Source organism: Oncorhynchus keta, chromosome 21 (genome assembly GCF_023373465.1).
Source record: "Oncorhynchus keta strain PuntledgeMale-10-30-2019 chromosome 21, Oket_V2, whole genome shotgun sequence".
Classification (NCBI taxonomy): Eukaryota; Metazoa; Chordata; class Actinopteri; order Salmoniformes; family Salmonidae; genus Oncorhynchus; species Oncorhynchus keta.
Window position 1 is genome coordinate 857,635 of NC_068441.1, and position 16,457 is coordinate 874,091.

Sequence of the window (16,457 nt, forward strand, 5' to 3'; positions counted from 1 at the left end):
AACACGAGATATGAGAAGGCTGAATATCATATATCCCATTGACTTTAGTATTGATAACAAATTGTTGAATAATAAATGGCATGTTTTACCTCCCACTTACTGTATATTTGTGAAGATGCTCTGAAGAGTATTCAGTGAATACCACTTCTGTCCAATGAGGTTGCTGATCCCGCCCCTCTTTCCTCTTGTCCAATCGCAGATCCGTGTGCCACTGCAGGATGGGCGGCGCAGCAAGTCAATAGAAGAGAGGGAGGAAGAGTATCAGAGGGTACGAGACCGGATCTTCGCCAGAGAAGTAAGTGGTGGGGCACACTCAACAGTGGAGATGGGCAGTTGGACTAACTTGTTAACTTGTCCCCCACTGTCTGTTCCACTAACCATTCCTCCCATTGTATAAACTAACAGCTAATTGTATTAACTTATGGGTGGAGAGAGAGAACGGCTTACTTCATACAGTAGAGTCTATTCAGGTGGAATAGAATTAGACGGCAGAGTAATAAGTGAAGTTAATATTTTTGGAGGTCATGAGTGAACCTTAGGTAACCTTAGCTCATACAGTACTTGACAGAATTGACATGAGTCAGTTTTCACTGTCCAGGCAGTTACTGTAAATGAGAATATGTTCTCAATAAACTACCCGGTCCAATTATTGCTAATAAATAAATATAGTTTTGGGATCTACTAGCTGTAGCTATTCGTAATGTACAGGTGTCTCTTCCTTTTCAGTCCTCTCAAAATGGATACATCAACGACAACAGGTAAGCTCACAGTAACAGTACAGTATGCATCACAATGGACAGCTTCATGTGTGCACTTGTAAAGGGAGTATGGAGTTAGTCCCGAGCCAGTTTAATCCCCTAGGTGGGTAGGAGAAGTAGTCAGGGGGTGGCTTGGTCACATCAGGGCTCCTAACCCTGTTCCAACTCCCCTGGCACCATCAAACTATGCCACCAAGTTACATTTAGGTGTATTTCAAGACATCAAAGTTCACATGCAATAATGCTGGCAATATAATCATGCTGGCAGTACGTTGACGTTTCACGGACCAGGGTTAGGTTTTGTTGAGTTGGAATTAATGATGTGTATAAACCCTGAATTGCTGATGCTATGTATTGGCCATTGAGAGTCTATGAAGCAACCAGTCGGCCATATTGGCACTCCCCAGTAGGTAACAGTCCTCCACAGGAACTAAATAAATTTTATAGTATTTCAATTAAATGTTACAAGACAAAATTAAAGGTGTTTAGTAGATATGTTGTTGTTGTAGTGGGGACAGTAACATTAGTGATCTCTAAAAATGATACTTTAATGAAATGTTTTAAATATGTTATTGCTAGCTCACATAATATAATTTAATAGTCTGCATTAAGGTGTCTATAATAGAATAAATGTTGCAAAAATGAATTTCGACATTAATAAATGCATTTCAATAGCTTCCTAAATATTTTTTACAACGTTGGGGGAGTTCCAAGATGGGCGCCATTCAACACAGCGCTCCCTATCAGTCATCTAGTGTATAATTCATTGGTTGGAATGTGGGGTGAATTGATATTCATGTGTAGCTGAGAATAGTTTTCCAAATATATTCCAAACAAATAAGTACAGCTTTCAACTCCTCTCCCTTTCTGATAGAGGTGAACGATTATTAAACCGATTTACTGAGAGAAGGAAAGAAGTATGTTAACTTTGTTCCTTGTTTTGAGCTGTCTACATTTTTGCTCTGTGTGCATTATTTCTCTGTTCTGGGGGTTAGATACAGTGCAGCACTGTTACCTACCTACCTACCTGGCCCCCTCTCCTATACCCACCCACTAACACCCGGCCTTGCCTTTCTCTCCTTCCACTATCACCCAACAGACTTTCCACTGAAGGCTACTCCTCTAGCTCTCAAAAGAGGAGACAGATCTTTAGGTACTGACACAACCTGGTGATGTGTGACTAGTAGCCTGTGATTGTGTTGCCATGCCCATCTTCCCTCTATCTCGTGGTGATTTTATGACTGACTGGCTGCGTCCGGAATGGCACCTTATTCCCTACATAGTGCACTACTTTTTGACCAGAGACCTATGGGCTCTGGTCAAAAGTAGTGGACAATAAAGGGCATAGGGTGCCATTTCGGATGCTGCCACCGGGTGTTCTTGCTTGGCGTGGGGTTGGCACTGTGAGGTCCACTGCATGGCTGCTTTGTGGTTGGTTTTTCTGGGAGTGGGTACTACTTATTATCTACCTGTCATCACCACTACTACATCTTTTATAGTACTGTACTACTGCATTGCATCCCCCTATTTTTTGTTGTTGATTTGGTGGTTGTTAATCTGGTTTGGTTTTGTAACCCCTTCATCTTTGCTCTACTACTTGCACAGCAGTTGTCTCTACTACTGTCTGTGGTATCCTAAGGAGAGATCTCTCTGTGGTTGGTTGTGGTCTGCAGCAGTGAAACAATCATACTGAAAGGTCTTTAGCCGACTCGTTCACTATAGCGGGCTTATTGGAGCTGTTTGTGACTGAGACACAAAAGTGTGCTTTAAACAATGTACTGTACAAATACGATTATTTCTTGAAACGAGGTCTAGTTGTGGCCACAACCGGCCTAGATTGTAAACAACTTTTGGTGGAATGACTTGACTGCCGCGAGCAGCAGGTGTTCTTAATGTTTGGTATTCTCAGTGTAGTTATGGTCTGATTTTCCAGAGGGGAGGGTCTTGTATGTGTTTCTGTGTGTGGAGTTCGGGTGATGTTTCCCTGCATTAAAATCACTGACTCTGGATGTGCATTTTCTTGTTTGCCTATGGCCCTATACAGCTCGTTGAGTGCGGTCTTAGTGCCAGCATTGATTTGTGGTGGTAAATGAACAGCTACAGTATAAAAATGTATATTCACTCTCTTGGTAAATAGTATGGTCTGCAGCTTATCATGAGGTATTAAAAAAAAAAAAAAACTTCAGTCTTCCTTAACGTTAGAGATCGTGCACTAGCTGTTGTTAACAAAGGGGCACACCCCTCCCTTCATAATTACCCAAGTCTGCCATCAGGTCTTGATGCATAGAAAAACCAGCAAGATTTATACTGAACAAAAATATAAACGGAACATTCATTGATTTTACATTCATTAAGGTACAGTTCATATGAAATAAATGAATTATGCCCTAATCTATGAATTTCACATTAATTGGAGTACAGGTATGCATCTGTTGGTCACAGATATAGATGCCGGTTGGGCGTATGGCCAAATTGATAAATTAACATTGAATTATCTGGAAACAGCTCTGGTGGACATTCCTGCAGTCAGCATGCCAATTGCACACTGCTGTGGCATTGTGTTGTGACACAACTGCACATTTTAATGGCCTTTTATTGTCCCCAGCACAAGGTGCACCTGTGTAATGACCCCACTGTTTAATCAGCTTCTTGATATGCCACATCTGTCAGGTGGATGGATTATCTTGGCAAAGGAGAAACAGAGATGTTAACAAATTTGTGCACAAAATTTGAGAGTTATGCTTTTTGTGCATATGGATCATTTCTGGGATATTTTATTTCAGCTCCTGAAACATGGGACCAACACTTTTACATGTAGTGTTTTATATTTTTGCTCAATGTAAATGATCCATGTCCTCGTTCAGCCATGACTCTTGTCCCGTTGATAGGATAGTCTCGAATGGAGCTCATCCCGTTTTTCTCCAGTGACTGCATGCGTGCCAATTGAACAGAGGGCAATGGCGGTCTATTTTGTCAGCCGGTAATTGTCAAGCAAATTACTGCCGGTCTCACGATAATTGACCTTTAATTAGCATACACGTTTAGCATCTAATGGCTTCCACACGTAACCTACAAGCCACTGATGCAAACGTTTTGTAACATCTACATTTTAAAAAGTCTAAAAAATCTGTTTAATATAGCCTATACCTTCACAATAAATGTATTATTTATTTTAGACAGGTCTAAAGAAACACGATATGAACAAAATGTAGTCTCTTTCAGAAGAACAGAATAGCATACTCTGAGTCTTTGTTAGGTCCTGATCTGGCTGTGCCATATGGGTGTGGGCTGCACTCATATTTTATAGTATGAAGAATACAATTGAACAAAGCTTAATTAAAAATAACAGATATTTTCTCCAAACGGTTTGAGGGCTTGCGGCTATTCTGTGTTGAGCGGTTAACAAAGAAACAGATACGCCTATATGCTTAATTTAGAGTTATTAATGTAACTTTAGTTGTGATACAAACGTTGGGCTATATGTTTAGATTTTTTAAAATACATTCTCAGGCTGCTTTATGTGACTCTAATGATGATTTGAAAAAAGTTGTATAAAAGGCTTGAGCCCTGCTTGGTTTTTGTGCAGGCTGTACACACTTCATCAGTCTCTCATTTACAATTTCACAAGCACTTAATAATGCCTCAAATTTCCCAGCGGCATCCCCTTTGTGTGGCCGTAATGCCCCCTACAAGAATCCATACATTTTGTGGCCATTGTGCCCTTGGGCTGAATATAACTTTAATTCCCTTCTTTCTGCGTGCTCCGACATACCTCTCACTCACATGGCTGTCAGTCATGTGATCGGATCTTTCTCACAGGCTACAAGTGGAGACGAGACACATTGGGGACGCAACTGTGCACGTCCTTATCCAATTCCGAGGTGCCCATTGATGATATTGGAAGAACTGTCCACATAATTTTTTTGTCAGCCAACAAGATGAGTAGGCCTAACGAACATCAAAAGCACTAGCCTATGTCAATCCACTATCCCCCGTAATACAAAGTTTGACCTATTCTGTGCGAGAAATAAATATTCCAAACATGGTCTGGGACAGTTGTGGGATGTGATAGATTAATACAACCACAGTTTTATCTCTTCATTCATAGACTCAATGATGGACACTCTTACTGACAGTTGTGGCTGCTTGGTCGTTACGTATTATTGCCTCTACCCTCTTGCCCTTTGTGCTGTTGTCTGTGCCCTATAATGTTTGAACCATGTTGTGTTGCTACCATGCTGTGTTGTCGTAGGTCTCTCCTTGTGTAGTGTTGTGGTCTCTCGTCGTGATGTGTGTTTTTGTCTTATTTTTTAATTTTTTAACCCAGCCCTCGTCCTGGCAGGAGGTCTTTTGGTAGGCCATCATTGTAAATAAGAATTTGTGCTTAACTGACTTGCCTAGTTAAATAAAAAATAAAATAATAGCATGGAGCTAAAATGATACGCAATGAGGCTGATGCAAAAGTTTATTTTAAAAAGTTGATAAACTATTCGGCTATTTCTTCACACAAGCGCAGCAATGAGCACATAAGCTCGACTGTTCCATCAGCGGGAAAACACCATTATCAAAAGTGACTATGCATGTAATGCTTTTATTATAAAGGTGTGTTTTTATGGTGAAAAATATCTTGTCCAAACTTGAAACTCACACGCTGCTTATGTATGCCAGTTAGGCTCTACACCCATTGTAAAGCGGATTAATGTGCTTCGTTTTAAGATTTTTTGGGGGCCATTTTAGTTGTGATACAAACCTTATCAAAACATATAGGCCCAAGGGCTAGGCTACATGAGGTGTGGGACTGATTTTAAAAACATGTCATCTATGCACTTAAATAACAAATGGAGGACGCTTTTCCCGTAGTCCATTTTATGCCAGCCAAGTAGGCAATACTCCTGTTGTAAAGACAAGCAATGTGCTTAGTACTAGGAAAGTTGATAAATATAGTAGGCCTAGCCTATAGATAGCTGATGGGATCCTCTTTCTAATAGAGGCCATCACAGTTTTCTCACGTAATTTCATAGTCTAAAGAAATGTTGTGCAACATGGGCTCTCATGAAGTGTTTTATTAGATTTGCCTACATTTGCATTGACGTCAGAGTGATTAGAGGGACAATAGTGCTGAGTACCAGGCATTTAGCAAGTTTACTAATAACCATCAGCAGTTTCAGAGCTTGGAGAAGGCTAATTACTGTGACTAAACGGCATTGTGGAATTTGACTTCTTTCATGACTCGTGACCGCCGGTGTGGCGGTAATGCGGTCACCGTAACAGCCCTGGTCCGGAGTAAGCAGAACATCCAGAGCTGCAGACTCGTGGAAGTAGACATTTTTATCCCAAATCAAGGTTGGTGATCGCTGTTCCGATGTCCAGAAGCTGTTTTAGATTATAGGAAATGATGGCAGAGACAAAGTTCAAATCCGCTTTAGGATACCTCAGTCATTTCTCAGAATATCTGGCACAGACGAGTTTAGCAGACTTGGCCGTTTTGCCTGCCTGTGATGTGCTGTGGTGGTATAGCTTGTTATTGTTCTGTGGAGATTCCCGTCCAACAGGGTACCACAGTATGTGCAGTCATCGCACCCCACTGTATTTCAGTTGAGTTGAATTTTATTTTGTTAGTCAAAAATCCAAGCATTTGTTGTCAGCATTTTAGGTGATGAGTCTGAATACTCAAACTCTGTCATCGCGTTACGGTCCCGAACTTGCATTTGTCAAATTTGATTGAGATGCAATAAAATCCATAATGGATTAAGATAGAAGTAAGAAAAAGTAAGCCGTAGGACGTAAACATAGCGACAGTGAGCCGATGTTGGGGTAGGACAGTAGGTTATGACAAGTTGAAAGCGTCCTGGTCGTCGCTGGATGCATTCTAATAATGCCAAGTGTGATTGATCATCTTGGCAGCGGCCCTCATCCAGGGTGACAGCACCTTATGAATATTGCAACGAGACGGTGTGTTTCTATCATAGACATTAAGACCCGGTAGATGGTGATAGCGCTGACATATTCCTATGGGGAAACTCCCGACGGCGCATGAAGGTGGAAGAATTTGGAGCACACCATATTGATGAGTGGGGCTGAATGGCACCAGGAAAAGCACTAAGGATCACGCCGAACGGGTGATGGAGGCCAAAACTAGCGAAGGATCATTGTCGATGTAGTAGTTTTCATCCTGGTCTGAGAGAGATCCTTGATGTCTATGGCATGAGGGCGTGAGCCTCCTCTTAGCTTGCCGCCCGCGATTGGTCGGTGTCAGCACGTGGAACCTTGTGACGACGAATGTAGTAGTCACAATGGATCGCTATTTAATTAAAATAGGCATCGCTAGGTTGCTACACAGTAGCCGACCAGCAGCGCTTGTGACTTCAGACCGCACCCGGGGGGGGCCTGGTTTATATATATATATATATATATGTGTATGTGTATGTGTGTGTGTGTGTCTATGCGCAGGTGTGTTTTGTCCATTGGCCTTATTGTATTTGTAGTGGTGTGTCAGGTGTGAGTTATGGACCTTGTCTCACACCCTCATTCTGCTGTCCTTATGTCTTCTCGTCCTTTGTTCTTTCACCTTGGTGTTGATTGGATAAAGCATCAGTCACCTGCATGTGGTTCTCTGTGTTGGTTTTTGTTGTGTGTGTGCTGGTTGGGGGAGGGTGCACTACAGTGTGTGGTGGTAACTGTGTGGTTTGTTGCCTGAATTTTGGTTTCACCAGCCAGTCGACGTCTTTATTGCATTTGCATTTTGGTTTGTTGAATGCTGTGCGGTTTACTGATGTCAACGTTGTGAACGGAGAGTGCCCCATGGTGGCGGTGGGGTTATAGCGTTCTCACGCCCTGTCAACGTGCATGCTCTTAACCTGTTGCTGATCACCCTGTGCCTCTGTACCCCGTTTCTCTCTCCTTCCCCCTTTCTTGCCACCTCTCTGTTCCTCTCTCTCTCATCTACCCTACCCCCTCCATCTCTCTCCCTCATCTTCCCCTTTCTCCCTCTCCTTCTCTACTCTGCCCCTTTCACTCTTTCTCTTCCCCTTCACTTCCCTCTCTCCTCTCTCCCCTTTCTAGGGGTAACCGTGAGAGCTCCAGCCGTGCTTCCAGCAGCCGCCAGAGCAGTACGGACAGTGAAATGAAGTGCCTGGAGCCAAGGCCCTGGAGCAGTACAGACTCGGACAGCTCCAATAGGACCCTGCGGCCCCCGGTCACAAAGGCATCCAGCTTCTCTGGCATCTCCATTCTGACCAGAGGAGATAGTCTGGGCAGCAACAAGAGCTCACAGGGTTCCTGCAGGGGCTCACGCACTGGTGCGTATTTTACGCTGCGCGCACACACACACACATTTCCATACTGAACAGAGGAGACAGTCTGAGGAGTAACGACAGCTCACAAGTTGTAGAGGATAGAAATGCTGAAGAGAGTGCGGAAATGTTGAGGAAGCAGACAGTGCGGTTTCTGTGTTTTGACTTTCATCTCCTGCAGGTCTGCCCCTGGTGAGTCCAGATGGTTGTCCTCAGCCCCCGGCCCCCCAGCCTGGCCCCTGCCCTGGGGGTCGCAGTCTGCTGCCCTGCCCCTCCCAACAGGTCCAGACCCAGCCTCCCCAGACCGCCCTGTTGCCCACCCCACTGCAACACCCCTTGGGCAACCACAACCATAATCACAACCACATGATGGCTCAGGTGAGGGAGAAGCTCATGGCATGAACTTAATGTAACTGGAAATTAGTATATTCTTGCATTTTTCCTCTTCTTTTGCCCAATAACTGCCCTATGTGTCCTTACCTATACTCTGTCTGCGTCTCCTCCTCTCCTTCTCCCTCCATCTCTCCCTCTGTTCACCGGTGGAGTCTCTGCAGCCAGCTCAGCCTGTGTCCTACTCCTCATCCTCCTGTCCCCAGGTTCTGCTGCCTGTCTCTCCTCCCCAGCAGTACATGGTACTACTACCATCCTGTCTCACCACATTCACTAATAGATACACAATGAACACAGGCTGTTTGTAAGGCCGTTGGTGTAAATGGGGAATTATCATGTTACCATGTCATTTGTCTAATGACTAATAGTGATTTGTTGTGAGACTGATAGAGAGAAAGGCAAGGTATGGAAGGCTCAGTAGCAGTGGAGTGTACTGTAGCCATTATACACTTACCGTCCAGTTTATTAGGTACAGCACCCCATTCACAAATGGATGAGTCACATGGCTTGTCACATAAAGCAGGCAGAATGCATCGAGGCATTAGAATGGGCAAAACGAGTGACCTAAGAGACTTTGAGCGTGGTATGATTGTTGGTGTCAGGTGCGCCGGATCCAGCATCTCAGAAACGTCCTCCTTCCTGGGATTTTTACGCAAGACAGTGTTTAGGGTTTACTGAGAATGGTGCGACCCAACAAAAAAACATCCAGTCAGTGGCAGGGCTGTTGTCGACCTCTCTCAGCTTGTTGATGAGAGAGGTCGAAGGAGAACGGCAAGAGTCGTGCAACCTAACAGGCGAGCCACAAACAGACAAATAACGATGTAGTACAACCGTGGGGTGCAGAACGGCATCTCGGAATGCCATTTTCGTTAGGGGGAGGTAGTTGCAAAAACGTTGGAATGGTTTACTTGACCGACATTGGACAATTGAGTGGAAAAACATTGCCTGGAACATGGCAGCAAGTTCAGCTTACTTTAGTGGCATGCACATTTGCTAGACCCTCAACCCAAAAGCGCATTTTAGCACGAGATGGAGAACTGTCTGTTCACAGCATGAACGTACCGCTGTCCAATCTGCAGCAACTGCATGATGCATGTACTAACATCCCTGTGGAACGCTTCCGACACCTTGTAGAATGCCCCAAATAATTCAGGCTGTTCTGGAGGCAAAGGGGGGTCCGAACCAGTACTAGGTGGGTGTACATAATAAACTGGCCGGTGAGTGTATATACTGTTATACAGTGGGGTTCAAAATTATTGACACCCTCGATATGGATGATCAAACCATTTTTTTTTATACTGAACAGCGTAGCCTAGTGGTTAGAGCGTTGGATTAGTAACTGAAAGGTTTCAAATTGAAATCCCTGAGCTGACAAGGTACAAATCTGTCGTTCTGCCCCTGAACAAGGCAGTTAACCCACCGCTCCTAGGCCGTCATTGAAAATAAGAATTTGTTCTTAACTGACTTGCCTATTTAAATAAAGCTAAATAAAATAATAATAATTCAATGCTCACTTTTTTAATTGTATTATTTTATACTACTACTCAGAGAAAGTAATAAAAGTAATTCTCTAAAAGCTAGGGGTCAATTGACCGCCCCTCTTTTCAATACCTCACCTTGTGAGTATAAAGGTAATTTTCTAAAACATTTTATGAGATTGGAGAACACGTTGGGAGGGATCTTAGACCATTCCTCCATACAGAATCCTTCCAGATCCTTGATATCCCTTGTGAACTTTACCCAGTATGTTTACGGTTTTCAACCCACTAGTAACTCTAATCCCTCGTCTCTCTCTCTCTCAGGGTGAGGAACTGGCTCCCCAGTTCAGCCAGATGACTCTGAGTAGACAGGGTTCCAGCGAGGCCCCGGAGCCCCCCACCATGTACCAGACCCAGGGGCCCACTGTCCTCACCCAACACCCCCCACCCCAGACTGGCTACATCATGGCCACCACAAGCCAGCCCCTGGCCCCTCCGTCTGGCTACCAGCCTAACACTGGACACCCCCACCCCCCTCCTCTTCCACCACCTCCCTCCCAGACCGTCATGCAGCCCCCTCCACCGCCACAGGGATACATGCAGCCACCTCCCCCGCAACAGGTATTATATAGTTTTTTTATTGATGCAATCAGATGTTTGTCAAGCCCTTTTTACATCGGCAGCTGTGCACAAATATAATGAATACAGAGCTGAAGTTGGAATATAAGTTGACTGAAAGTACACACACAGCTTGAGAAGCTAGAGAGTCAAACACTTTTTGTAAGACAACTTTACCATCAAATGTAAGAAAGTGTCAATGGTGTGATTCCTGTGAAATCGTGTGAAGTCTGCGCTTTCTCTGTGCTATCTTTTCTCTATCTCTCTCTACACATCTCTACCTCTACACCTCGCTATATGTCTCTCTACGTCTCCCTGCCACCACCGCTGCGTCTCCCTGCCTCCACCGCTGCGTCTCCCTGCCTCCACCGCTGCGTCTCCCTGCCTCCACCGCTGCGTCTCCCTGCCTCCACCGCTGCGTCTCCCTGCCTCCACCGCTGCGTCTCCCTGCCTCCACCGCTGCGTCTCCCTGCCACCACCGCTGCGTCTCCCTGCCACCACCGCTGCGTCTCCCTGCCACCACCGCTGCGTCTCCCTGCCTCCACCGCTGCGTCTCCCTGCCTCCACCGCTGCGTCTCCTGCCTCCACCGCTGCGTCTCCCTGCCTCCACCGCTGCGTCTCCCTGCCTCCACCGCTGCGTCTCCCTGCCTCCACCGCTGCCTCCTGCCTCCACCGCTGCGTCTCCCTGCCTCCACCGCTGCGTCTCCCTGCCTCCACCGCTGCGTCTCCCTGCCTCCACCGCTGCGTCTCCCTGCCTCCACCGCTGCGTCTCCCTGCCTCCACCGCTGCGTCTCCCTGCCTCCACCGCTGCGTCTCCTGCCTCCACCGCTGCGTCTCCCTGCCTCCACCGCTGCGTCTCCCTGCCTCCACCGCCGCTGCCTCCACCGCTCTCCCTGCCTCCACCGCTGCGTCTCCTGCCTCCACCGCTGCGTCTCCCTGCCTCCACCGCTGCGTCTCCTGCCTCCACCGCTGCGTCTCCCTGCCTCCACCGCTGCGTCTCCCTGCCTCCACCGCTGCGTCTCCCTGCCTCCACCGCTGCGTCTCCCTGCCTCCACCGCTGCGTCTCCCTGCCTCCACCGCTGCGTCTCCTGCCTCCACCGCTGCGTCTCCCTGCCTCCACCGCTGCGTCTCCCTGCCTCCACCGCTGCGTCTCCCTGCCTCCACCGCTGCGTCTCCCTGGCTCCACCGCTGCGTCTCCCTGGCTCCACCGCTGCGTCTCCTGCCTCCACCGCTGCGTCTCCCTGGCTCCACCGCTGCGTCTCCCTGGCTCCACCGCTGCGTCTCCCTGGCTCCACCGCTGCGTCTCCCTGGCTCCACCGCTGCGTCTCCCTGGCTCCACCGCTGCGTCTCCCTGGCTCCACCGCTGCGTCTCCCTGGCTCCACCGCTGCGTCTCCCTGGCTCCACCGCTGCGTCTCCCTGGCTCCACCGCTGCGTCTCCACCTGGCTCCACCGCTGCGTCTCCTGCCTCCACCGCTGCGTCTCCCTGCCTCCACCGCTGCGTCTCCCTGCCTCCACCGCTGCGTCTCCCTGCCTCCACCGTCTCCCTGCCTCCACCGTCTCCCTGCCTCCACCGCTGCGTCTCCCCTGCCTCCACCGCTGCGTCTCCACCCTGCCTCCACCGCTGCGTCTCCCTGCCTCCACCGCTGCGTCTCCCTGCCTCCACCGCTGCGTCTCCCTGCCTCCACCGCTGCGTCTCCCTGCCTCCACCGCTGCGTCTCCCTGCCTCCACCGCTGCGTCTCCCTGCCTCCACCGCTGCGTCTCCCTGCCTCCACCGCTGCGTCTCCCTGCCTCCACCGCTGCGTCTCCCTGCCTCCACCGCTGCGTCTCCCTGCCTCCACCGCTGCGTCTCCCTGCCTCCACCGCTGCGTCTCCCTGCCTCCACCGCTGCGTCTCCCTGGCTCCACCGCTGCGTCTCCCTGGCTCCACCGCTGGCGTCTCCCTGGCTCCACCGCTGCGTCTCCCTGCCTCCACCGCTGCGTCTCCCTGCCTCCACCGCTGCGTCTCCTGCCTCGACCGCTGCGTCTCCCTGCCTCGACCGCTGCGTCTCCTGCCTCCACCGCTGCGTCTCCCTGCCTCGACCGCTGCGTCTCCCTGCCTCCACCGCTGCGTCACCGCCTGCCTCGACCGCTGCGTCTCCCTGCCTCCACCGCTGCGTCTCCCTGCCTCCACCGCTGCGTCTCCCTGCCTCCACCGCTGCGTCTCCTGCCTCGACCGCTGCGTCTCTCTCTCCCTGCCTCTACCTCTCTCTTCTCATCACACTGCCCTCCAGCCAAGTCAGTAACGAGGCGTTTGGATCCATAAAATATTCATTTATATTCTGGAGGACAAAACATCCACGTCATTGATCCTACACTGGGGTTCCTACAATGCCCAAGTAGGAATTTGGCAAATAGCTGCACTGATGTCTCTTGCTGGCTTCATGAGGAAGTGGCAGTTCTTTCAGCAGTTTGTAAGGTAGCTAGTGGCAGTGCTTTCACAGTAAGGAGAATACCATGGGTAGAGTGAGATTTCTCTAGAGCGCTAGTAGTGCACTAGTAGTTCCTGTAGTGTGCCCCTCATGACAGCCACTAAAGCTTTAAGGCAGCATGGTTCACAGCTTACAGATCTGTCTCTCTCGCGGAACTAAACAATAGGGAGCTAACTCTGACGGAGTCAAGCTCGTAGGTTGGAAAGCAAACACCCTGCACTGAATGGGATAGTTTGTTGGATGTGCAATAGTTGATTTCTAGTTTGCTTCTCTATTTATGCACCTTGGTTGGAATAATAAAATAAAAAACTGAAATGTGTATTTCTCCCTCCCTCCCTCTACCGAACCCCTCCGCAGATTCATGTGTCGTATTACCCACCAGGGCAGTACCCCAACACGGGGCAGCAGTACCGGCCTGGACCCATGTCTCACCAGGTGTCCTACCCTGCCCATACCCAGCACTCCCAGCCGATGCCCCAGCCCACACAGCAGTCAGGTCAATATCATGCCCATCCCTCTCATCTACCTATCTGACTGTCTTTAAAGTGCTGTGCAGTTTAAATGACATCTGACCACATCCTTGTACACACACCAATTTAGATCAATCTACTTGCATGGGGGTACAGAATACAGCTGTTTTTGAGAACCAATTACCAGATTTTAAACAGGATCATTAGCATGACAAATTCGGGGTTTTGGGGGGGCCAAACGCCAACTACATTTCTACACTTCATATTAAAATGAAGATGCACAGTTGCGTGAGAATCTTGCTTAGATCCAGTAGTGTGGGTGAACAGTAAGCAGGACTGGGGAAAGCCAGGACTCCTGTACACTGTTTTTCCTGAATAAACATTTATCAACAGTGTGTTGCGTTTTAGGCATTAAAACCTTCATCAAGGCGTTGATGACCGAATCGCTGCCTACCTGATTCGGCAACACTGTATACGGGAGTCCGTTCGGCCACCCAGTCAACACGATCAACAGAAACACCACCAATAAGGTTCAGATATCTAAAATATTTCAAATTAAATGTTATTTGACACATGCGCCAAATACAACAGGTGTTGACTTTACAGTGAAATGCTTACTTATGGGCCCTTTCTCAAAAATGCAGTTAAAAAGAAAGACAAAATATATAAAAAAGAGGAAATGGTAACAAAAAAACCCTAAAAACAATAACTAGCCTATATACAAGGAGTACCGGTACTAAGTCAAAGTGCGGAGGCACCGGTTAGTTGAGGTAATATGTACACGTAGGTAGAGTTATTAAAGTGACTATGCATATATGATAACAACTGAAAGTAGCAGGGGTGTAAAAGGGGGTTTCAAGTAGTCTGGGTAGCCATTTGATTAGATGTTCAGGAGTTTTATGGCGCAGGTGTAGAAGCTGTTGAGAAGCCTCTTGGACCTATACTTGGTGCTCCGGTACCAGTCTATGACACAGTCTATGACTAGGGTGGCTGGAATCTTTGACACATTTTAGGGCCTTCTTCTGACACCTCCTGGTATAGAGGTCCTGGATGGCAGGAAGCTTGGCCCCAGTGATGTGCTGGCCCGTTCACACACCCTCTGTAGTGCCTTGCGGTTGGAGGCTGAGCAATTGCCATACCAGGCAGTGATGCTCTCATTGAGGAGGATCTGGGGACCCATACCAAATCTTTTCAGTCTCCTGGGGGGGGAATAGGTTTTGTCGTGCCCTCTTCATGACTGTCTTTGGACCATGTTAGTTTGTTGGTGATGTGGACACCAAGGAACTTAAAGCTCTCAACCTGCTCTGCTGCAGCCCCGTCGATGAGAGCCACATGGCCACGTCTCCGACGTCCTCCCTATCTCGTCATTCTCGGTGATCAGGCCTGCCACTATTGTGTCATTGGCAAACTTAATGATGGTGTTAGAGTCGTGCCTGGCCGTGCAGTCATGAGTGAACAGGGAGTACAGGAGGGGACTGAGCACGCACCCCTGAGGGGCCCCTGTGTTGAGGATCACACATGGCGTATGTGTTGTTACCTATCTTTAGCACCTGGGGGTGGCCCTGTCAGCATCCAGTTGCATAATGAGGTGTTTATAGTCCCAGGGTCCTTAGCTTATTGATGAGCTTTGAGGGCACTATGGTGTTGAACGAGACGCTGTAGTCAATGAGTAGCATGCTCACACAGGTGTTCCTTTTGTCCAGGTGGAAAAGGGCAGTGTGGAGTGCGTCTTCTGTGGATTTGTTGGAGTGGTATGCAAATTGGAGTGGGTCTAGGCTTTCTGGGATAATGGTGTTGATGTGAGCCATGACCAGCCTTTCAAAGCACTTCATGACTACAGACGTGAGCGTTACGGGTCAGTAGTCATTTAGGCAGGTTAGCTTAGTGTTCTTGGGCACAGACACTATGGTGGTCTGCTTAAAACATGTTGGTGTTAGACTTCACAGGGAGAGGTTGAAAATGTCAGAGAAGACACTTTCCAGTTGGTCAGCCGATACTCGTAGTACACATCCTGGTAATCCGTCTGGCCCTGCGGCCTTGTGAATGTTGACCTGTCTAAAGGTCTTACTCACATTGGCTGCGGAGACCGTGATCAGTCTTCTGGAACAGCTGGTGCTCTCATGCATGTTTCAGTGTTATTTGCCTCGAAGCGAGCATAGAAGTAGTTTAGCTCATCTGCTAGGCTCGTGTCACTGGGCAGCTCTCGGCTGTGCTTCCCTTTGTAGTCTGTAATGGTTTGCAAACCCTGCCACATCTGACGAGCGTCAGAGCTGATGTAGTACGATTCGATCTTCGTCCTGGATTGATGCTTTGCCTGTTTGATGGTTCGTAAGAGGGCAAAGTGGGATTTCTTCTAAGCTTCTTGGTTAGAGTCCCGCTCCTTGAAAGCGGAAGCTCTAGCCTTTAGCTTAGTGAGGCTGTTGCCTGTAATCTATGGCTTATGGTTGGGGTATGTATGGTTATTGTGGGGATGACGTCATCGACACACTTATTGATGAAGCCAGTGACTGATGTTGTGTACTCCTCAATGCCATCGGCGGAATACTGGAACATATTCTAGGCTATGCTAGCAAAACAGTCCTGTAGCTTAGCATCTGCTTCATCTGACCACTTTTTTTTTTTATTGATCGAGTCACTGGTGCGTCCGGTTTTAATTTTTGCTTGTAAGCAGGAATCAGGAGGAATAGAATTATGAATTATGGTTTGATTTGCCAAATGGAGGGCGAGGGAGAGCCTTGTATGCATTTCTGTGTGTGGACTAAAGGTGGTCCAATGTCTCCCCCCCGGTTGCACATTTAAAATGCTGATAGAAATTTGGTAAAACTGATTTTAGTCACCCTGCATTAAAGTCCCCGGCTACTAGGCGTGCCGCCTCTGGGTGAGCGTTTTGTTTGCTTATGGCGGAATAAATCCTATTCGATGCTGTCTTAGTGCCAGCCTCAGTCTGTGGTGGTATGTAGACGACTACAAAAAATACAGAAG

General features: G+C 47.9%; 1 protein-coding gene across 9 annotated transcripts in view; it reads left to right on the forward strand.

Moving 5' to 3' along the window:
- LOC118399907 (R3H domain-containing protein 2) overlaps positions 1 to 16,457 on the forward strand; it is a 70,714-nt gene that overhangs the window by 43,909 nt on the left and 10,348 nt on the right. For 6 of the 9 annotated variants that reach the window (XM_052473187.1, XM_035796124.2, XM_052473188.1 and 3 more), the window contains 8 exons: positions 200 to 295; positions 727 to 758; positions 1,858 to 1,911; positions 7,821 to 8,056; positions 8,232 to 8,428; positions 8,596 to 8,682; positions 10,243 to 10,539; positions 13,363 to 13,501. In XM_052473187.1, the coding sequence (XP_052329147.1) occupies positions 200 to 295; positions 727 to 758; positions 1,858 to 1,911; positions 7,821 to 8,056; positions 8,232 to 8,428; positions 8,596 to 8,682; positions 10,243 to 10,539; positions 13,363 to 13,501 (1,138 nt within the window). The remainder of the gene's footprint in view (positions 1 to 199; positions 296 to 726; positions 759 to 1,857; positions 1,912 to 7,820; positions 8,057 to 8,231; positions 8,429 to 8,595; positions 8,683 to 10,242; positions 10,540 to 13,362; positions 13,502 to 16,457) is intronic. The other 3 variants (XM_052473191.1, XM_052473194.1, XM_052473193.1) reach the window with 3 other exon arrangements.